Source organism: Montipora foliosa, chromosome 2 (genome assembly GCF_036669935.1).
Source record: "Montipora foliosa isolate CH-2021 chromosome 2, ASM3666993v2, whole genome shotgun sequence".
Taxonomy (NCBI): domain Eukaryota; kingdom Metazoa; phylum Cnidaria; class Anthozoa; order Scleractinia; family Acroporidae; genus Montipora; species Montipora foliosa.
The window spans coordinates 21,098,773-21,122,679 of NC_090870.1; the positions used below are offsets into that span (position 1 = coordinate 21,098,773).

Consider the following 23,907-nt stretch of genomic DNA (forward strand, 5'->3'; position numbering starts at 1 on the left):
GCAGTATCGCTCAATTTTGCCCGCTCGGGTAGCCAATCACAGCGCGCGATTTGGCTCATCTTGCCCGCTCACGGAGCTATTCAACTACGGACGTACGGACGGTCGATGACGTCATGGCTATAAAACCAAATTTCTCGCATCGATGGGTTACCGTATTTTTTTAACTATGGTGCTCGGCGCGCGCGGAGCTCCGCTATCAATTAATGTGGCTTCAAAGCGGAGCTCCGCGCGCGCCAAAGGCGCGCACGCGACGAGCACCACAGTTAAGAAAATATGGCAACCCCTCGCTGTTTGCGTTTTATTCTAATTAACCTCTCGATGCGAGAGCCATGACCTCAGCGACCGTCCGTCAGTACGTCCGTATGTACGTCCACCCCTCCATGTATGCCAATGTGACCAGTATCATGCGAGTTTACAGCATATATCTTTGATATTGGACATCCATGTTTTGATCAACTGACACCTGTCAAAACAAGGTATCCGCTGATCAGTATCACTTGACCATATCGCAGGCTCAAGCTCAGAGCTCATCGAGGTCAGCTGGTTTTTTTTAAGTCGATCGCTGACCAGGTACTGGTTTTCAATTGGAACGCAGGCTCGACCCACGTTAACTCGCCTAAACATAAGCGAGGCTTCATTTTTCGCGCGCTTTCTGTGGCTCGACGCGGCTACACGGCTATAGTACGTCATCTTTAGTTACACAGTCAACGCTTTTCGTGTTCAGGTGGAAAACGGTTTGAAAATTTTTTCCTTTCTGCATTTTTCGCTGGTTTTAATCCAGTTTGACATATCATGATAGCTGTGGTCCACACTGGCGGTTACGCAGTTTTTCAAGTCAAGCATCGGAGGGATACAAACTTAAAGCTGAGTGTTTATTTTTAATTTGCTTAGAGCTGCTTTTTTCTCTGTATTGCAATTTTTGACATATATATCTTTCGAAGCTCTGTTAAGGTTACATGATGCCTGGAGGACCTATGACTAGAACAGAAACGAAAGGAGACAGAGAGAGAACGACAACGACAAAACAGAATACCAGTAAAAGCTCATACATGGAAGAAGTTACTCCACAAATTATTTCCTTGGGCACTAAACCGTTTGTTATTTTCAAAAAGTGGTTTAATCGGCTTTTCCGTTGTTCAGGAATGAAATTCGAATTTTTATTGTCAACTGGAATTAAATAACAATTATCTGTACTCTTTTGGACATAAAGAAAAAGTTGATTTCTTTGTTTGCTTTGCTCTTGTTTTCGATGTGCCTCGACAGTGACAAGAAAATTTTGCCCCTATGTTATAAATACGTAATCGCAATGAGTTCTCGTAAAATTAGGGGGAAATTTCACTAGCGTTTGTTTTCAAAAATTTGCACCTAAACGTTATTTAAGAGTTGGAGTGGATCTTGTTCGAGGTTCGTCCTTTCTTGGTTGCATTGCCGTATTTGCCGATTTTTGTTCCAGGCTAACCTGGCGTGTTTCAATGAAACACATCAAAATGTGAATGATCTCGTTTTCAGAGAAAAAGTGGAATAAAGTACATCAGTAAAACTCTTTTTGACCTTGAATTAACAAAGTTTTTTTTTTATGGCTTCTAATTTTAGCGTGATTCCTATTCGCTGGCTATTGACAGTTGACTCGGAAATGGCTTTTTTCCTTTCCATTCTCTCGCTGAGGGTGTGCTTGTTTTTCTTAAAAACTCATGCGGTTAAGAAAAAATTCATTGCCAAACTGGCGAATTCCAAAGTAAATTTCACTCGAAAAACCGATATCGTACTCATGGATTCGTGATTCATGCGATATCGGTTTTTAGCGTAAAATGTACCGTGGAATTCACTAGTTAGGCAATGAATTCTTCTATGGAAGAAAGCAAAGAAAGTAATTTAATTATTAAGCAGCAACCGGAAAAATCAAAACGCGGACAATTGGAAATCTTTTATTTTCATGCACTAACCCTACAGGCAGTAAGAATAAATAACCAGGCAGTTCCGCTTTTAGGCTTGGCTAAATCTATATATTACTACATGTATGTTTTAAACGTGCACTCGTATAAGCGTCAGTAGTGACTTTCATTGTACAGCATCTGAACAAATCTGTTCAAAATTAACGGGTGGTGGAGTCATTGCAAGTCAGTTAAACTTTCAAAAGCGCATGGTTCCGAAACGTTGCCATAGCCGAAAGGGAAAAATTCATTGCCAAACTGGCGAATTCCAAAGTAAATTTCACTCGAAAAACGGATATCGTACTCATGGCTTCGTTATTCATGCGATATCGGTTTTAGCGTAAAATGTACCGTGGATTTCACTAGCTAGGCAATGAAATTTTCTACAGAAGAAAGCAAAGAAAATGATTTAATTATCAAGCAGCAACCGGAAACATCAAAACATGGACAATTGGAAATTTCACCTACCCGCTCTGACAGCGGAAGAAGAAGAAGGTGGCTGGTGGCGCGAGCTTTAAAGCTCGCACGATCGACGCGCGGCTCTCCCACGCGAAAAGTAAACAAACGTGGCTTCCCAAATTTGCAACAACATTTAAAACTAGAAAAGTTGCCACAGGGAGATTCCCACATTCGTAGACCAAGTGAAGAGGATACTCCTCCAAACTTTGTCCTTGTTTTGGAAAGAGCTAGAGTTCTCGAACAAATTCCATCGATTTCTTCGCTCAGGTAAGAAAGCTGAGGTACGCGTGCGCGTTCACGTCGTTGGGAATTTCACGCATGCTTAGCTCAAAGCGACGAAACTACCTTTGTAACCACTATTTTTTTGGCCTTCAGAAGATTCCAACAGCACAAATGTCATATAATGTCAAATAGAATTCATTTGTCCCTTTATAAAAGCAACAGCTCGAAGGTTTATACCCACTCTCCCATGAAAAAGGGGAAAAATGAAACGTGTGTTTGTTTCTGTAAACCAAGATATGGTACAAGATATTCGTTTGCAGGTTAATTTTATTTGATGCAACACTGAGCGCAGGTTTGGAACATAAATGATAGCACTGGTCTTCCAACATTATGGCCCACGTTCGATTGACGGAGTGTCCAGTGTCGTATATGGGTCGAATTTGTTGCTTTTTTATTCTGCTCCGAGAGATTTTCCTACGGGTACTCCGGTTTTCCTCTCTCATTAAAAAATCCATTCCTGGATTTCACGCTATTTAATTTGATTTAGTCTCCCAAATGAGGAGAGCATCTGTGCTCAGTAAGAATGAAACCTAATACGGTTATTATTTGATACAAGTTGCTTGGAAAAGACCGAAAGGATAGTTGAAAAATCAGATTTACAGGCAGGATTCGAATCTATGACCTCCGTAACACCGGTCGGATGCCCTCCCTATATAGCTACTAGACCAGGGGCGCGTTTCTCGAAAGTCCCGAAAACTTTTCGGGCCCTTAAAGCCATTTGTGAAACTTCCAATCGCTTGTCTTGTCTTTCAAGTAGGGGGCGGAGTTGTTCCGAAGACTGTGAAATACAGGCGAGATCTTCAAGCTCGATTTTCTAGGAGTTTATTTTGATGCCAAAATTACAACTTCTCGGACCTCCAGTCCCGACGGGTTTTAAGATATCGCTTCCAAATTTTCAGTTCCAATAGATGATTGTCAAACCCCAAATACAGTGTGATGAATTCTTCGTTTGTCGTCGGAGACTGATTTTAGAGCACTTGTTCTGCCCAAATTAAGTATGAGATGAGTTTTGACTTTGGTGCGTGATATTGCCCATACAAAAAATTAAGGCAACACAATTTCATTTTTCCGCGGACACCTCCTTTTCCTTTACCGTGACCTTAAAAGAGATTTTGAGTGAGCTGTAGCCTTGCCTGGGAAAATGATTTTTGGGTTCCAGAAACACTGGGAACAGCGTATTTGAGTGTTCCTGGGGGGGCATGCCCCCAGTCCCCCCTAGGTAGCCCGCGCCTTCGGAACTCGAAAGGCACCTTGTGGCGCCAAAAATGTCACGTGCGGTGCTTTCAGAAATACATCCGCTATTTTACAAAACTGTCGAAAACCAAGGGCGGATCTAGGGGTGGGTACAGCGGGCCCCGGCCCCCCCTTTTGTCCAGGATTTTTTTTCTTTTGCAAAAGTGTGTCGGATTGTACTTTGAGCTTTGTTACTTAAATACATTTCTTTAATAAACATTCTTAATAAGAAAATTTATCGAATGTTGCTCGAATCAACGGCCCTTTTAAACTAGCTTCAAACCGACAAACTGAAAGATGTTACAGGCGTCGCATTTTATTCTGTAAAATGTCGAGGGAGGCTTTATACGAATGACTGTTCAACAATATGTCTTACATACAGTTGCGCCAATGAAGATAGGCTCTGTAAAAGTAGAGGCTCCGTGAAGCGTACACTGGGTTGCCTGTGTGACGTGTTAAACAAAAACAGAAGGCACTGAATTGGGTAGTATTGAACTGCAGCGTTCCAGTCAATTTTTTCGAGTGGGGGGTCATTAAGACCATTTGAGGGTCACCCAGACGTCGTGCCAGCAGACGCCCTTTGGCTCACACGTTCACACGTTTAATTATTTTGTAATGTCCTGTCCCATTTTGAGGTCTTTTACTTTTTTAAGCTTTGATAATAAAGTCACTTTAAAGATAACGAAACACTCTTCTGAGTAACATTCACTAGTTTCTTCTTTAAATAAATAGACTGCAAAAAAACTAACTGCAAGTTGCTCTGACGGACGTTTTCCTCCATGTTATGCATTATTTGCAGTTGACTAAGCAAACGTTTATTGCACACACCAAAGAAGGACTGAAGATGTTGTTTCCGCTTCACAATTCATCTTCTTTTCAGTCTAACCTGATGCCTCGTCAAAACATTGGCCTTACGTTATTTGCACCAAAAAGTACCCTAAAAGCCGGGAGTTAACAGTAAAAGACAAGCCAGAAGACACATGAAGAAAAAAATAACATATGTTTTTGTATATAACTCTGAATTTTTCTGAGGCAAAAAACCTATTAATCATTTGTCAGAGAGAGAAAAAAGTCCTGTCTCCTCGAGTATCACATTTCAACGAACGTACGCAAATTTGTGTTACACAACATGATGATTTCATAAAGGCCACCTTTTTCAGCGAAAGATTTATTGAAACAAACAACGTATTTGCCATTAGAGGCAAATACCCTTCCTATTTCATTGCGTGCATGAAGGCAAGGAACCCAATCGTGTAAATTATCATACGCAACAAAATAAATTTCAGGATCAAACCCTTTCCTGAAGTAATTTTTCCTTGAATAATGAAGCACAAAATAGACGACACGCTTTCTTTTGAAATAAATCTTGCCTGTCACATTTCCAATTATTTTTTTTACCTGAAGACTGTGCAGAGTTGAATACAAATAGCCAGACAACAGAGATCACAGATCCACTTACTGTGTTCGATTCTTTCTCTGTCTTTGTTGAACACATAAGTTACCACAGAATTTTCCATTTGGTTTCAGTGTTGTAAATAACACCACACTTGGTAAAATATTACAAATATAGCTCACTTTGGTTACAGCTCGACGGGCGAAAGATTGTTGGCGAAGTCCATTACTCGTCGCTTTCAAGATTCCAGATATTTATTTTTCACCGCCTGTCTTGTTTATCCAATTGACGTTTCATTCTTGAGCTCCATAAAGGTGTATTTTCCTTTAAGATGCACTAAAACGCCATTCGCGTTGCAATGACTTTCGACGCCATTGCAGGTTAATTAAATGTTCTACTGTGTCCACCGGATAAAATCTATGCATTTCTGCTACCCCCTCAAACCTACCAAACATACGCGCAGAAGACGCTACGCACAAAGACACTACTTAGCAGGGGAGGGACAGGAAAGACTTTTCCCACATGGAAAAAACCAAACAAATTAAATGCATTTTCTAACTGGATTGCCTATGGCGACCCAGTAATAATAGAGAAAGGAAAGCAGTAGTTGCCAAAAGAGCAATCCCATTGTCACTCGTAACTTTAGGTTACATTTTATCGCCTTTTTGATTATAAGTGGTACAGTGTGCATGAGGTGGTTTTACTTTAGATAATGATTAGCTTAGTTGAGGGCTTTTTGTAGTTGAAATACATCACTAACATGAATTTTTCGGATAGAGGGCATGTGGGTGGGAGGAGGGTGTGCGTTCGCCACAATTTCTTTGGCCCCATCTTCGTGGAATTTCTGGATCCCCCCTGAAAACCTTGCTAGAACCCTGTGGAGCTACAGCCTCGGACAAAACTGTTGGAACACTTTGAAATACCTTGCCCTTCCACAATATTCTTTTGGTAAATGGGCTCAGAAACGCGTTCAAACGACATTGTGAGGTGAGAGTAAGCCGCGAAAGCTTCAGATCTGTATAGTCATGAGCTGTTCCAAGGAAATTTGTCACAGACTGTAGGTCGTTTATCTAGGTCCTGGATGTGTCCCGCTGCCTGCGGGAAGCGCCTCAATTGTTTTTTTACAAATACATGAATGATGGAAAGGCGTAATGGGCCTAGAACTGATTTTTCAATTGTCCTTTTGCCCGTTTCCATCATATAAGTTAGTTATTATTATTATTATCATTATCATTATCATTATCATTATCATTATCATTATCATTATCATTATCATTATCATTATCATTATCATTATCATTATCATTATCATTATCATTATCATTATTTTATTATGACAATCATTTTCATTATCATTTTTATAGATATTAAAACAGTTATTAACATGAACTTAAACAGACCTGATTATGACTTTCATTACAATGAAAAGCAAGCTAACCTGGTGCAGTGACACATTTTTCACCACGGAATCCGCAAGTGGGTTCATCCAGTGGCACCAATGTCCCTCCGCCCGGCCATACAGTTGACACGTTGTACCTTTTTACACTCTCACTTTTTGGTTTTGTCTGGTCAATCTCCACTATGGTTTTCCATTGGCCATTTTGACGGTTTGTTAATACAAATACAGGCACTCGGTTACCCAGTGCGTTGATGGCCACGTCGCCAGAAACACCTTCAAAAGAAATAATATAAAGAAAAGCGGAGCTCCCGGGTCATTTTTTTTACTGGCCTTACTTAAACAACGAATTTAAAGGATAAAACAAGTTTCAATTTTTTACGTCTAACGTTGACGAAAAGCAATCAAATAAAGAAAACCAAACACATCAAAACAATCTAAAACGAGTTCTTTCGTTTCTTCTCTTCTGTCATGGGTCGTCCAGGCAGTTTTTATGCTCTTGTAGTAAAATTATAATGTTCAATCAATCCTGCCAGGTTATTGAGCTATAGTCTTATTTCTCGCTCATCACTTTAAAGCATCTTGCAATGTTCAAGGAACTTGAAAGTATTGACTTTTGCATCTTCATAAGACACTCTCTTGCTCTTTTCTCTCCGAACAGTTCCTTCATCTTGTTTCGTACTTCAGGTGAGTATCCTCCCAACACGTCGACTATCATGTTGATCTGTTTAACCACGTACCCCGGGTATCTCTCTTTCATTTCCCATCTAAGTGGTGCATACTTTGTGGTCTTTTCTGTTTCTTTTTTCCCTCTGTTTCCGATCCACGGACACGTCATTTCCATGAGTAACACCTCCTTCTTCTCTTTGTCTACCACTCGGTTTGATTTGACAACTGTACTCTCTGCATACACTGAAACGTCCCAATAAGCTTCCGCTTTCTCGTTTTCGTAAACTGGTTTAGGTTGCACGGGTGAGTACCATGGAGGGTTTGATTCAATAAGATCCATGTCTTTCAGCATCTCAAAGAATGGTATTTTGAGTGCTGCATTATGTCTGCTAAGATACTTTGTTTGAGCCAGAACACTACATCCGGCTAACACATGCGCTAGACATTCTGGTGTTTCTCCACACATTCTACACATTATGTCATCTGTGGTATTGACTCCAGTCTTCTTCTGATGGTATATCTTGGTCGGGAGGAGTTGTTGGAGTAACTCCTCTATTCCAGCAATTGTATGTGTAGGTGCTGCTTTCCATCCTTTCAGCCACGTGTAGCATTCTTTCAAACTTAGGTCTTGATCCTCCCATCTAGCAGCGGTAATCTTTCCTTGCCACTTTTGGTCAGTCACCTCCTGTTGTAATCTGCTAGTTATGGCTTTCTTCAGTGCATCAGGTACTTCGTTGTCAATGATCTCGTCTCCTGTGCTTGCGACTTATGTGCTTGCGACTTATTATTATTATTATTATTATTATTATTATTATTATTATTATGCAGTATGTAGTACGTAAGTATGCTTACAAATATAAGTAGGAAAAGGCACAATTGTGTAACAATCCCTACTGTTAAACCTATTTACAAGCCAATTGGTGACAACTAACGAACCAACATTTGAGAAAGGAACAAGAGTTTATATTCCTTAATAACTCGTCGAAACCTTGAATGACCTTGCTATGTTTAGGGTGTACGATAAAACTGCCTTCTGCATATTAAACAAAACCTGGTTCCTTCTATCCAAACCTAAAAACTTCCTAACTTTCTCCGCCGTCTCCATAGAGTAGCCTCCTAGTACATCAACTATCACATTAAACTGTGTGATAGTGTGGCCGGGGAACTGTTGGCGCATCTCCCATCTCAACGGCACATACTTGTCAGTTTTCTCCTGTTCCTTCTGTTCTCTGTTGGAAACCCAAGGGCAGCTCATCTCAATAAGGATCACCTTCGTCTCCTTTCTGTCCACAATTCTCGCATCAATTCTGTTAGCCCTAACTTCCGTATTTTCAGCAAATACTGGGACATCCCAGTACGCGCACGCTCGGTCATTCTTGTACTCGGGTTTAGGTGAGACTGGAGAGTACCAAGGGGGGATACACTGGATAAGATCTAAGTCTTTCAGGAACTCGAAGAAAAGGATTTTCAAGGCTTCATTGTGTCTCTGCATTTACTTAGTCTGTGCCAAGGCACCACATCCGCTAATCACGTGGGCCATAGATTCAGGCCCTTTTCCACACATACGACACGTAGCATCCAAGGTGGTCAGCGTCTTCGTCTTGCTTTGGTGGTACAGCTTTAGTGGGGAGTAATTGCTGGTATAAATCATAGATTCCAGCAACAGTATGCACAGGTGCAGACTTCCACTTACTAAGCCAAGTGAAGCAGTCAATAACTTTGTTATCATCCCATCTTTCTCCGAACAGCTTTTCTTGCCACCTCTGCTCTCTTACTTCCCTCGTGTTTCTCTCTTCTTCTCTCGCTCGTAATGTTCTCCCTACTCCTTTAACATGTGATCCCTCACCTGAGTCAGTTTGCAACGCTTTGGGATCTGGGTATGCAAGGTCCAGGGTAATGTCCATTTCCAAAGCAAATTTCTTGGCATCCTTTACGAGTGATCTTCTTCCTGCTCGTTCGCACTTCTCTTCAAACTCGTGCACTAAACTCATCGTTCGATCTTCGTTTGCGTACAGCTTCATTGTGGTCTTGACTTTGGTCTGCTTATACAGGCTCTCAAATGACTTCAGTCCCCGGCCTCCACACTTCCTTGGTAGGTGTAGCAAGTTGTTGTAGATCTGCGAGCGGCCATGTTAGTGTCCACATAGGGTAGGTGACAACTGGTGGTGCGTATTGATTAGATGCTAAGACTTTGTGGAAGTCCGATAGGGGGCTCGACCATATAATTGACAGTCTCTGCAAGCAATCCTTTGAAGCTCCCCACAGTACAGAGCTGTCCTCTTGCTTAGAATTTTCTAAAACTCCCAAAAACTTGTAAGTCTCTCCCTTCTTCAGATTTTCTATGACCTTATTATTATTATTATTATTATTATTATTATCATTATCATTATCATTATCATTATCATTATCATTATTATTATAAGCGGAACTCCGCACGCGCCGAACGTGCGCGCGCGCAGCACCACAGTTAAGAAAATATGGTAACCCATCGATGCCCCCATCGATGCGACAAATTTTGGTTTTAAAGCTATGACTTCATCAACCGTCCGTAAGTCCGTACGTCCACCCCTCCATGTATGCCAATGTGACCAGTATCATGCTAGTTTACAGCGTGACATCCGCTTGACATAATATCTTGATGATAGCTGTGGTCCACACTAGTGGCTTCGCAATTATTCAAGTCAAGCATCTGAGCGATATTAACTTAAAGCTGAGTGATTATTTTTAATTTGTTTAGAGCTGCAAATTTTGTCTCCGCGCGCGTGCCTTCGGAGCTCTGTTATAAATACATCCATTTTTCTTCAGCTCTGGCTTTTTTTATTACAAAGAATTAGTTTCCAAGAATACAATGAATGCACTGAAAATTCACAAATATGACGAGAATATTTCATGTGACATAAGTATTTCTATAAAATGATGGAAAACGAGTACATTTTCATGTACGACTTAAAGAATATTACATCGAATCAAATGGCATTGATTTAGAAAGTGACGAACCAGGTGACAACAAAGAGTAACCGAAATTCTATTGCCTATTAGCCTAAGAAAATGCTTCTTTTGACTACGACAAATGCCTCGCAATGCGTCACAATGCTGTCCGAATGCCTTGCATCCATAACCATATCCAACCCAACACTTTGCCCTGTGAGGTCCATTGTATCTATGCTTTTACCTTGAAAAATAACGTTGTTTGAAGTGATGTTAGAAATGATTGACACGCCATCTGATTTGTTTCCCCCACGGCTAACAGATCGGTTTAGACCTGCAGCATACAGTTCTATGGCGTCGTGAAGATATGCAGAAAAGTCAAAAGTCTGAAAAAGAAACGTTAATTCACATTTCGGCTGCGATCGCTTTGCTGCAAGCCATTGCAATCTTTGCACAATTTCCACATAATATACGACATTCCGAGCAAGTAAAAGCTGGGGCCAAAGCTCTTCATTATCCTTGGAATGCAGACGGCCTTGGAAATGCGAGCAGACTGTGTTTCATGAAAGCCCTGAAATTTTTGGGGTCTATTACCCGGGTACCTTAATTCCCTTCAGCTTTAAAAAAGACGATTCTTTTTCATCAAAAAATGCAATGGCTTTCTCCTGCACTTTTTATAAGAATACTTGTCTACGCCAAAGTTCTGGCCCAGGGAAAAAATTAGGCGTAAACACGTTTTCTTAAGCTGGAAGCCTCCAACGTCGGTTAAACAAGTGAAGGTGCTGAATAAGATATAACTGTTAGGATATATAGCATAGTGTTAGCGTCGTTAGCTTCGTAAAGCCTATGTCATACTGGACAAATTACAATTTTTCCCAAGAGGTTACACGAAAAAGCGAGTCATTTTTTGATAATTTTTTCTTTTCCATGGTCGTGAAAGAAGACGCCAGGTTTTTTTTTTTTTACGGCAAACACTGTGACAAATGACTTCGGTATGTGTGTGTGCTCAATGTACTTTTTGAAACTTGTGAGGCAACAATTTGTGACATCAGCCTGAGAAATGTTACTATGAACCTATGTTGCCGTCATCGACACCGAGACAAATTTCAAGAAACGTTGCACGAAGCAACAGCTGCCAAGCAATTGCCTAGCGTGTCAGCGTAAAGCGAACGCTTCACTTCTACGTATTTGTGATCCATAGTTCTTTGCTTGAGGAGTTTGATCTGAGTTATATATCAAATATATTTTAACCGTTCGACCACTCACTTCAACATCACTGAACATATTTGTCACCAAACAATGTTTGATGTTGTTTTTTAAAGCGCCAAACGTTTCCCGTTTGGCCAGGCCCTAAAGCAGTAGAACACGATATCAGTGAAATGGTTTTAGTCGTCGACTAATACTGACTCTAACATTTAATAATTCACAAAAGCAGCACTAACTGTTATAAAAAGAAACAAAGCTAGGATTCCACGAGAGTATTTTTTTGGGAGCACCGTGTAAAAATTTTAGGTTGAGCTTGTTATAGAGATACTTGATGTTTTTGTTTTTGATTTTATTCACTTATTGCTTCAACTCCGTTGTTTAAATGCAGTTTTCAAAAGATTCTGTAACTCAGTGACCACTTCAGCACTGTGCTTTCCCGTCAGAGGAAATCACCCAAGAATACTTTGTTAAGTGATCAGAGACATGGAGAAGCCACTGATTTATGTGTTTGTTCTTGGCATTGGCATAGCAAGGTTCTAATATCCATTACGTCGATTTCTACGTGATTCAGTAAGCCCTAATTTTGGAGTAGCTGATTAACTGCTTTCATTTGGTGGTTTACCACTCTTCTTTCTTTTGCTGTTGGAGGCTGCACGTCATTTCAAACAAATTTATAACCTTTTATATAGATTTCGTCTAATTCCCGGGTTTTTCTTGTTCCTAAAATTGGATATCTTTGTTGCCCAAAGTGAAGATACTATTTGCAACTTTCACCAGTGAGGATATTGTTGTCGTACCGCCGTTGATATCATAACTTGCTTTAAATTCCATATTAAGCAAACGAACTTTCTCTCTGCAATTTCATTATAGTGCTTTTCATATCAATTTCAACATTTTGTATCCCAGCAGCCCTGACCTCAGTCAACGTAATCACATTTCCGGCGTTTTTAAAATTGAAACCTCTTAGATTTTTTTCAGATTCTTTCATTATCTATATTAATCAGAACATTACATGACCATGCGGGGACAAGAATTTTGTCTTTTTGTGCATGAGCATTGTTTTTGTTTACTACATTGGGACTTACAATGGTCCCACGAGTAAACAAAAACAATGCTCATGCAAACGTTTAGGAGGTCAAACAAAGAGTATTATGGTATTTTCCGAAGTGGCCTATGGTAGACTGTGAAATAGCTAGTATTTGAAATATTTTTCCCCTCGGGATTACATATCTGTTTTGTCCACACTTCGGGGCTTGAGTGTCTTTCCGGTCGATACAAACGCAGTTATTCCGCTTTACACGTTATCCCCTTACAGCTAGTTATGTGTTGTTTGACAAAGGGAGTCCTTAGTGGCCCCACGGGGCCAGACTTGGCCTTTGTGGGAATGCCTAAGGTGTTGCATAATATTATTATGACCGAGCAAAGTCTGGAGAAAGTGGGTAGGAGAGCTTTCCAATCCAGTTTTGCGTGATGGTGAAGGCGAAGGACTTTTAATCGAGACGGCACAAGTTCAAATCACGGTAAGTGCAATTAACTGGAAGTGAGAGAGAGGAATAAGATGAGACAGTGGGATAGGATGGTCAAATCTCCAACCTCTTCTATTGTTCTTTGTGTAAGCATCCTTTCCTCCCCCCTTCCCTTCAAAGAAAAGCAATGCCTGTAATATATATATTTTTTAAACCTGAGCAAAACGGTTGTCACACATTTGATTTAAGTAAAAATGCCGGGGTCAATTTAAATCCGGATTCGAAATGCAACGTGTATCATGACCTCGTTCGCCAAACTTTTGCAATTGTGGCACAATTACATCAAATGAGAACTCTTAAATGGATATTCATGAAGTTTAGAAATCATACAGATTTTGGAATTTCCAAGGGAAAACATGGAAATTCTATAATTTAAACAATTTTGGACATTTTAAAACCCCCCCTAAGAGATTGGAGAGGACTCCAGCTCCATTCTCGCCAAAGTTTGTTTTCAATTTCTTCCCCTTAATTGGGTAAAAACAAGAGTCAAATCCCACACTTCAATTTATTCATACAACATAAAAAGTTGAACAGATATACTTACCAATCATGTTAGTTTCTTTACATTTCAAAATGATGACATGAAGTCAACCTAAACGGTCATGCCATATTTATCGTTAATGTTCCTAACACACATACCTCAGTGTACGTTTACATGTAGTTACATGTAACGACAAAATTGATGCCCTGAAGTTTTCCCAGCCTTTTAACGAAATAGTCACATTTCGGTGGATTCAAAGGAAATGCCTTGAGCATTTTGGCAGAAAAATAAATTGAACTAAAACATTTTCTGTTGAATACGTGCAAATCTCAAAGATGTGTATCTCTCGAAAAAAGATCAAGAAACTTTTTTAAACACCCACTGAATACTGAATACTTACAAGTGATGTTTGAGAGACATTATTCGCTTTCAAAATTTCTTGAAGATCCTGTTTGTAATTTTCGAATCGTTCTCCGTGTGGTCCTTTCACTGAGAGGTTTACGATGCCATCAAAAATGGCCATGAACTCAGACAGACTCCTTCCACCAGCCCATGGCTGTTTTTGCCATTCCTTCACGACAACAAAATCGAGAGTCATGAAAGCGTAGTCACCACTCATCATTTCCAAATCAGAGGCTGCTACCAAAAGTTTCGCTACCTCTTCACTAAAAGCGAGAAGAAAGACAACTGAAAGAAAAACATAAAGAAAAGTAAATTAAGAGTGTACTCGTCCTGTTTCCTTGGCACTATCTCGCTTTTCACGGAATGCTGCGACTCGTTCAAAACGAAAGAACAAATGAACACGGTGTCATCTTCATCTAGGATCCATTCCATTACACTGAAAAAGATAAGTATGCCTACATACTTTTCATACATTTCTCTTTTATTTTTAAACGCTGCAAACGAAGCATTGTTGCGTGCAAAAACGTGTTATGGGTCCCTTTGTGTTCTTGTGCTTCAACTCAGTTATTTAACAAATAGTTCCATGTTGCCGGAGTGCGCCTCTTTTCAGTAATAGGTCACAGATGACTTTCAAAATGTGGTAAGAACTAAAGAGTGGCACTAATTTTCTTAACAGATGAGAACCAATCAACATGTGTGCGGCATCATTGAGCCTATTATATTTTCTACTTGCACTAATCATTGTTTGCTTTTTCACCTGGAACATGAAGATGTCCCAAGAGAAATCGAAAACAATGCATATGCATTTTTAGGAGTAAAAGAGGTGTATTATGGGATTTGTGCAAGTAGGGAATTGAGCGTTTTCACATGACGTCACGGCGGCCATGTTGGTGTTCCAAAACAAAGAAATTGCGGCCATGATGGTGTACCAAACTAATCCTCCGGGAATTGAACTCTATTTTTATCCAAATAGTTTCTTTTGTTTCAGTAATCTAATATGGCTGCTGGTCACGTGAGAGAAATCGCTCCATAAGATTAATTAGAGAGCAAAGAGACATAATTATCGCTGTATTTTTGTTAGGATTCGTTTGTAGGAAATGTAGTGCTTACCACGAGCTTCTTCCTTTAACTGTCTCATGAAAGACAAGTAGGAAAACGAAGAACTTGGTGTATAAAACCCCTTAAAGGGAACACTGATGTTTCGTCTTTGAAATAGCGTTGCCATGGAAGTAGCGATTGGAGACCACACACTACCCTCATTAGCAATTATAGCAGCACGACTCCACTTGTAAACACTCGTGGCTACATATAGTATATCAGGTGTTGCATCTCTATAAGATCGACTGAATGGTTGGGTTCGAGCAAAAGTGGGAAAGTTGGCTCGCTTACTCAGCTCCTCAGAGGAACAAGCGTAAGAGATCATTGGTTTATTCCAGTAAGAAGCAAGAAGAGCAGATGATATACAGGAATCTGAGCATGCAGGTCCAATAAAAGCATCTGCATTTTGTAATTCAGAAGTTTTGCCAACTGCCATAGTTTTGTGGCATGCACTATCTTTAATTGTGTAAGTTATGTTCCACTCCAGTGTAAGCCTCCTTCGTTTGTAAACATCATGAATTGCTGTTGGTACAACAAGTTGCAAAGCTCTGCCCAATTCTGAATATCCCGGCCTCGATAATGGAAGCAGGACACCGATGTGAATATCTTCTGATCCAGCCAAGTAGATAAAAAGGCTGACCATAAATATCCGGAAGAGAAAACGAACTTTTCCCATTGCGAGTATTTCCATGCTTTTACCTGTGTCACCGTAAGAACAAAAACCTCATGTCAGTATTTTTTTCCAGCAAAGGCTTATCACATCGACAGAATTAACTTGCTTAGCGTGTTTTGCATCAAACGTCATTAAATCACTAGACTTAAAAAACAATAGGAATTAAAGTAGGTGTATGATAGCATATATGTCAGCAACCACGGAAACTGCATTTCTTGCCGAACTCTTCAATCATCGATAGACTTTTCGCTTTAGACCTTTGCCAGGCTTTTAACAAAAACAATAAAATTATCGTAAGACAAAGGGTAACCTATGCCTGCGAAAATAAACTCAACTCATTTATCCAAAAACAAAATGTTGTCCGGTACTCAGTAAAGTCAAATGCATACAATGAACATTGAGTATTTTTAGCTCGCGACATTTTCCAAAATGTGAAAGTATAACTGGTAACTTACATCTTAAAGAAGACTTTAGCAAGAGAATATCCGCTCTACAACATTTACCTGTCAGTGCCCTTTATGTGCACTTAACCAAAAATTTAACAGGCGAAATTAATCTTCGTCCATTTCGTTTCATTTCAGTTGTCGTGCAATGTTTACACAACTCCACTTATTCGACCCGAAATGTCAAGTGGAATTGAATTTGCTGGATTAATTTTCTACTTTGTCAAAGCGTTGCTGTGAGATAATATCTACTTTACGGCGTGTATATACTATAAACGCCATATATAATGTGATTCCATGACAGCACTTTTAAATAGCGGAGATTTACACTTCCTTTAAAATCAAGTTTGCCAAGCCTTAATGATCGTAAATCTATTTTCAAACAAATTAGTTTCGAAACAGTGTGAAGTAGCACTTTTCCTTTTCGGTCACCTTTGTTGAGCAACTCCTGAATTCTGTGAACTATAAACAGAAAGCCCCTTGCGAGAACTCTTGAGAATGAAGTTGCTAAATAGGTACTTTTTCGCAGATTTCATTAAAAGTATATTTCATTTAATATTCAAAGGCGACCACAGAAGGAATACGTTTTATTTGATATTTGAGCAGGGAAAACCAATACAGTCCCTTTGTGTTGAAAAGAGTGGGGCCTGGTTCAGACGCCGCTTCACTCATGTCCCGAACCTAAATGAATTAGTTTCGGCTTTACAGCGACATTAGCGCGACTGATTCAGACGGCGTATCGTGTGTCGCACCACCTAGAAATATCCCAAGGGACTTAGCCCGATAAAAATTTTCCCGCCAAAATTCAACTTTAAAAATGGTGAGCCCTCTTAAGAGATATGATAGCTTTAAATAACATCTCTTTCTCAGGGAAATCAGCGTAGAAGGATGTTAGAAGCTGCTATTATGTTTATGACATTACGAAGGAGGTGGATGATTGCTTTTGTTGCTCTCTCGTAAACAAATTCCAGCTTAGGATAGAGTTCATCGACGATCTTGCCGACGTTTACCGAGAAACATCGGCTGGTGGGAGACAGTATGGAACACATATACCAATGAAAGATTTAGAAGACTTTCAGAATTTCAAATGACGCTTTTAAGTTCATCTCTGAGCCAAATCCGCAATGACTTACGATAAATTAAGACCCCATATCTTCTGAATGCAGACTTGGTATTTGCCTTTATCGTTTAGGGAAGGGGCGACTATCATTATACTACAGAGGAAATGGCTGGACTTGGTGTTTCAACTGTGCATGAGATTGTGACTCAGGTTTGTCAACTGATCGTTGATTGCCTTTTGCAAGAATCTGCCATGACGGATATGCCATCTACAGGGCAGGACTTTAGAGATAAGATGAAGGAAATGAACGACAGGTGGCAGTTTCCCTTCTGTTGGGCTGCAATTGATGGCTGCCACATTCCGATTTAATGCCTACCGGGAGGACATGCGTGATGCAAAGAATACCACAATTTCAAAAACTTTTATTCAGTAGTGTTGATGGCCATGGTGGACTCGAAATATTTGGGACCGCTGCGGCTTCCCTGGAGACTCTCATGATACAATCATCTTCCAGGATGCAGTTAAAAAAACAGAATTTTTTCCAGATATTGGACACAAAGTAGCTGATGTGACTTTACGTCCACTTATTGTCGGGGATTCCGCTTTTCGGTTCTAGCCTTGTCTCTTAAAACCCTATACGAATGCAGTCCTAACGGGCTAAGTAGAGCTACAAATGAATGAAGGGGGTAGTTTCTAAAGAAACTGTGGTGGTGCGTCGGTGGGGAAGTAGTATACAAACATTTTGGTTTTATCAACGGAGTTGATAATGTAAATTGGCCATCGTAGAGAGATTCTAAAAGCTGACGTTTCGAGCGTTAGCCCTTCGTCAGAGCGAATCCATTTGTATAAGTAGAGCTAGGATGATCACAAAAGGCGCCTATGGACAATTGACAACCATTGCGTGCGTAGTTTTGCATAATGTCTGTATTGAAAAAGGTGACAATATCTGCTTCAAGTTATATTTGACAAAAAGATCCACATACAAGTGAAAGGAGAGATAGTCGGGCAATAAGGAGGGATTTCTTGGATATAACCACTTGTGGCAAGTGCCAGACTTTAATGGCCAGGCAATACAAAATCGGGACACCCTAGCAGACATGCCTTGGAGGGAAAAAGAAAGCTCTGAAATATGGGGACGAATGACGCAGAATAATAACATCATATGATGATTATTTAAGTTCTTAGCTGGGCGCTCATTCTGTAACGACTGTTATTTTGGAATTAGGTTTTACCTGTCATTTGTAGATCTCAAGAAGAAAGGTACTGTCAACTGCACAGTTAAAGGAGAATACGTTTAATACAAGTGCACTTAATATGACCCATGTAGTAAATATTGGACATTCCGATGGAAGACTCTCTTCAGAAACAAACGTTTTCTATCAAGTTTCACAAAAATGTTGGTTTTCTACCAAGTATTTTCTATCAAATTTGGGCTATGTTTTATGTCAAATATTAACAGCAAAAGAAATGCACTTGTGTTAAGCTGGGAAGACACGAAGGCTCATGTTGCAGGGACATGTTGCAGCGACAAAAAGATGTGTAGTACACACTGAGGCGACATGCATTAGGGTCGTACAGCGGGGAAATGTTGAAGACAAAATCACAACATGTGCACACATATGGAAGTTTCGAGGGTACATGTCCCAGGGATATGTTGCAGTGACATGTCCCCTCGTGTAAACTGATACTTTCATAATTGTGCAAAACCAATTTGGAGATGGTTTTGTCCCCGCGACGGGTCCCATGAAGTTTACACGAAGGGACATGTCGCTGCAACATATCCCTGGGACATGTACCCGCAACATTTTCATGTGTGTGCACATGTTGTGATTTTGTCCCTGGGTGTTGTTACGCGTCCCCACACAATTTTTTTGTCTATGCAATATGTCCCTGCAACATGACCCCTCGGGTCTGCCCACCTTTTAGAGGCGGATCATTGAACGTTTGAGGGCGGTTGGGCAATTTGGTATAGGCATAATTTGTATTCACCTCTTTCATGCACAACTTGAGGAGCTTCTTTCTTGTGAATGCACGATATTCTTGCCTCTGACGGGCTCACTGAACGTGTCCTATTTTTTTCTAGCAGTGATCATGTGCAGGCAATTTTTTCTTTTATCAATTATCTTGCAGGATTTTATTTTCAGAACTACCAAACCGTCCCTCAAGAGTTAAATGACCAGCCTCTTTTTACAAAGCATAACCCGCTACTCGTAACACAACTGAAAATATTTATCCTGACCGGTTAATAATAATAATAATAATAATAATAATAATAATAATAATAATAATAATAATAATAATAACAACCAAGGCTTCGTAGCAGCACGAGGTAGGATATTGCTTTGATGAAGACAATTCATGTTTCGGATGAGGCATCATACATCGTCAGTTGTACAGTAAGAAATAAAATGAAAATATGCAATAAATATTATAACAAAGTGAGATATTAACGAGAATAATTAAGGACGGAGGCGCGAAAAAAAAAAGAGTAAAACTACTTAAGCTAAGAAAGGAGACTAATTAGTATGAAAGGGATAAATTTAGATGTTTGACCTGGGAATTTAAAGACGGCTGCTCCCAAAGGATGTGCATGGCTCCTTGATTTTCAATTGGAAGCTTGTGGAAGCAGAGTCGAAAATTTTGAATCAATCTTCTGAACAAACGGAGTGACAATTTTCAAAACTTCTCAGGTGTTTAATGATGTGGGAATGTTTTGAAGAGAAGAGATGTTCGCGGATGCGAGTGGCGAAGTGCAAAACCAATTTGGGTGATATCAGAAACCCATAAGGGTTGAAACGTGTAACGCGCGTTCACAGCTTCCGAATATTCAGTGCAAATTGATTGGTTGAATGTTTCAGTGCTAAGTACCATATTTGGAAACCTCTCACTCTTGTTGTTCCAAATATGGTACTTATCAAATTGAATATTCAGAAGCTTGTTTCCCAGCACACAAGGGGCCGTTACATGTTTCAACCTTATGGGTTTCTGGTGATATGACATGATATGATATGATATCAGGTTTACTTGCGCCGTCTTGTGGTGCTACATGTGTATCCAGGTGTATGGGGATATCCCAGAGGACTTTGGCTTTCTTGTTTTCCACAGAGTTTTTTGGTAGGGGCTGCTTGTACTACGGTATCAAATCTTGGTCTGTGACAAAACCATACGATGATAGCACCTGATGATAAAGCGGGTGTAACATGCGATCATGTCTTGCCTTGTACAGAGACTGAGCAAATAGCAGAGCAGCTACATAACAGATGTGGTACTGTCTCTTCTTTCTGGTGACATAATCGACATATCAGATCTCTTTCTCCGTCTTCTAACTTCTTTCTACGATATACCTTTGTTGTTAGCAACTGTTGTAGCATACGACTAGATATACTGTAGACAACATCTGGGATGCCCCTCCATATCTTACTGACTTACTAGTCTTCGTCTTGCCATTGGTTAACAAAGAACTGTCCTACCCAGGGTTGTTGCTTTACCTTTTCCTGAAACTTCTGCTCTATTTCTTTCTTGAGTATAGATTTGATATTTCTTGGATGACATTTTGTAACTTGAATTTGTCCTTTGTTAGATGTAATTGTTGTTGTTTTCTTCGCGATGTCGTAATTTACGTTTAAGTTTACTTGATTTGCAAACCGCTTCGCATCTTTCATGATTGATCTTAAAGACTTTGTTTCTTTGTGCTTGTCGCGACCAGTTGGACGTGTGGGTCAGAGCTGGTTGTCAGGTAGTGTGCCGTTTTAATCTTTGTTGATTTATACAAAATCTCTAACTGCTGCAGTCCTTTTCCTCCTTTGTGAGAAGGTATGTAGATCATAGCATTAGACTCGTGATTGTGTTTGCAATGGTTTTCGTTCATTATTTTACGTGTCTTTCTTGCACGTTCTTGTAGGTGTTGAATGTGCCAGTCTGTTGTCCACATGTGATAGAGAACTACTGGAATTGCAAACAGATTCGTAGCTATGACCTTTCGTTGGTTGAACTGATAGGGGCGATGTCCATATCACAGATAGTCGTCTAAGGTATTCACGAAGGGGATAGTTTCTAAAGAAACTGTGGTGCTGCGTCGGTGGGGAAGTAGTATACAAAACTTTGGTTTATTAACGGAGTTGATGATGTAAATTGGCCACCGTACAGCGTTTTTAAAGGCTGACGTTTCGAGCGTTAGCCCTTCGTCAGAACAAATCGAGGAATTGTAGGGTATGAGTAGTTTTTATAGTAGAGTAGGAGCTACGCTATTGGTGGTAACATGGCAACGTGAAAAATAGAAATCATTAGTTAAATGAAAAGCGTTCGTTAATACCGTGAGGATTAAAGGTGCCGATTTGGAAGATGAATTTTTGTTCCAGATTCTTGCGGCTTTCCGTCGTATCTAGATGTAGGGAAAGGCCGGTGGTCAATTCACATTATCAACTCCATTGATAAAACCAAGTTTTTTTTATGAAGGAGAAGGTCAAGATCAAGAAAGAGTATTACAGGAGGGTACGTATGGTGTTGAAGAGCAAAGTCAACGCAGAAAACAAATTCGATTTAACTTCTTAACGATTCCTGTTGTAGCGTAAAGCATTAACATCATAAACTGGAAACTCCCGGCGATGTCAGAAGTATGGATACGAAGACTACAAAGGTACTAACCATTTGCTAAGCTGTACCACAACCAAAGCAGATGTTCGCAGGCTTTACCTACTAAGAACATCAGGAGGACGAGGCCTAGTCCAACTCGAATTGTCCTTTAAAACCACCACCATAGGGCTGAAGGCATATTTGACAAGAAAAGATGACTTACTCCTTCAATTAGTAAAAAATTATGAGGTGAGGAAGAAACTCTGTGGTGAAAAAAGCTACAAAATTCTGTAAGGAGCTTAGTCATACAGAAAGTTCGCAAATTTAAAACGAACTGACATCCGCCTAAGCCAAACGATTAAAGAAAATGGCAAAAAAACCATGACCAACAAAAACTACAGGAATATTGAGAGATAAAGAAAATGCATGGAAAGTACCCAAAAAGGTTGAAAGAGGCAGACGTGAATCATCTCAAGGACTAGACAAGGTCACCAGTGAAACTCGGGTAGCATCAATACCAATGAAATCCACAGATCCAGGAGCCCATTACGCGGAGCTTCCATCTGTATTGTACGCTTCAGTCAACCCTCTTTGGTATCTTTCTATTTTTACAACTACTATATTTTGACGTATGTGACGTATGTGACTGAGAACATGCGTGAAGTGGTTCATATACGTCACATAGGTATGTTACGTAATAAATGGCTGACCATAGGTCTGTTATGATTGGCTGTTGTGAAGACACCTGCTTAAGCCTCCCTGTGAGGTGCTTCTAAAAATAGAAAGATACGGGAAAGGGTTGACTTAGAGGATTAATATGGAAGATGGAGGCTCCGGGTAATGGGCTCGTGACAGATCACAATGATAGAGACAGCCCACACACTATAGGCCCACAGCCTGGACCCAGTAATCAGAGAAAGGGAACAGCACAGTTGAAGATAACATAATATTAATAAACATTTAGCACGTAAGAATGCGATGCCATGTAACGATCTATGCATTACGTGGGATCAATACAGACAGTGACAAGCATAAACACACCACTGTTCGGACAGATCAAACAACGTTCACGAATGCATTCCCTTCAAAATGGAACTACGGTCAGCCAAACCTATCATGATCAGCGCTCAAACTGGGAAGCAGAGGCAGACAGCTGTTTCGAGCTTGTTAGCCCTCGTCAGTGCGCCGTAGCTGAAACACAACTAGATGCTTCTGTGAAGCATACACTGGCTTGCCTGTGATACGTGCTACAGAAAATCAGAAGGCACTGAATTGTGTGGTATTGAAATACAGCATTCCAGTCTCTGAAGAATAACAAATAAAAGAGAAGCGAGAAACATTGGCTTCTGGGCTGACATGTTGATAATCACAACTTCTTTTCACCACAAGTGTGCCCTATGAGCATCCGAAAACTTTGTAATACCAAACTTCACTGAAGTCAAGCCCTGTTTCGCGGAGTTAGTGTTGGGATGGGAGACCAAAACAATAAACCGCTCATAAAAAACAGAAACATCTGACCGAAAATACTATTAACGCTAACAAATGCGAACTCAGCAAGGTACAGATTCTGTTAGCTTGCTTTATGCAAAACAAATATTGATGAAAAAGCAAATAACTATTGAAACACAGTTTTCAGAAAGAGCAGAAGGAAGTTTCCCAGAAGGTCGATCGAGAATAAAATATTTACGACATGAAAACAACATTAATTTTGAACCGTGAATATAGAATATAAAAAGTTACGATCAGCGACAAACATTTTGGGAGATTTTTGCTACGTTCAAGTAAATTGCAAAATCGAAAGTGACATGGCCGGAATTCAGCGGGCGCCGTGATTAAGTTACCGCGGCATGTTTACTCGCCAAACAGTGAAGCATCTGTGTCAAATGATGGCAAGATGTCGGGTTTTTGTAAGTTTCTTTTTCTGTCAAGTGTTATAAAGCTTGACAATGAAATGAGCGAAGTCAAAACAAAGATCACAATCGCCCAACTCTTGTTTATGCAAAGTCAAAATTTACTCTCCAAGACGCGTACGACGTTATTTATCACCAGGAAATTCCATCATTTTGGAAATAGCAGCTACTTTATTATTCATCTGCGTCACAAGTTTTCACTGATTTTGGGCCTCATTTTGTTGAAACTCAAGCACGCTTCCAAC

The 23,907-nt window shown here is 40.1% G+C and overlaps 1 protein-coding gene across 12 annotated transcripts in view; it reads right to left on the minus strand.

The window, feature by feature from the left end:
* Positions 1–23,907, minus strand: part of LOC137992652 (atrial natriuretic peptide receptor 1-like) — an 89,388-nt gene that overhangs the window by 44,852 nt on the left and 20,629 nt on the right. For 10 of the 12 annotated variants that reach the window (XM_068838116.1, XM_068838118.1, XM_068838125.1 and 7 more), the window contains 4 exons: positions 15,017–15,703; positions 13,905–14,191; positions 10,536–10,677; positions 6,737–6,970 (listed from right to left, as the gene is read on the minus strand). In XM_068838116.1, the coding sequence (XP_068694217.1) occupies positions 6,737–6,970; positions 10,536–10,677; positions 13,905–14,191; positions 15,017–15,703 (1,350 nt within the window). Of the gene's footprint in view, positions 1–6,736; positions 6,971–10,535; positions 10,678–13,904; positions 14,192–15,016; positions 15,704–16,132; positions 16,232–23,907 lie in introns of those variants that run through there. The other 2 variants (XM_068838124.1, XM_068838127.1) reach the window with 2 other exon arrangements.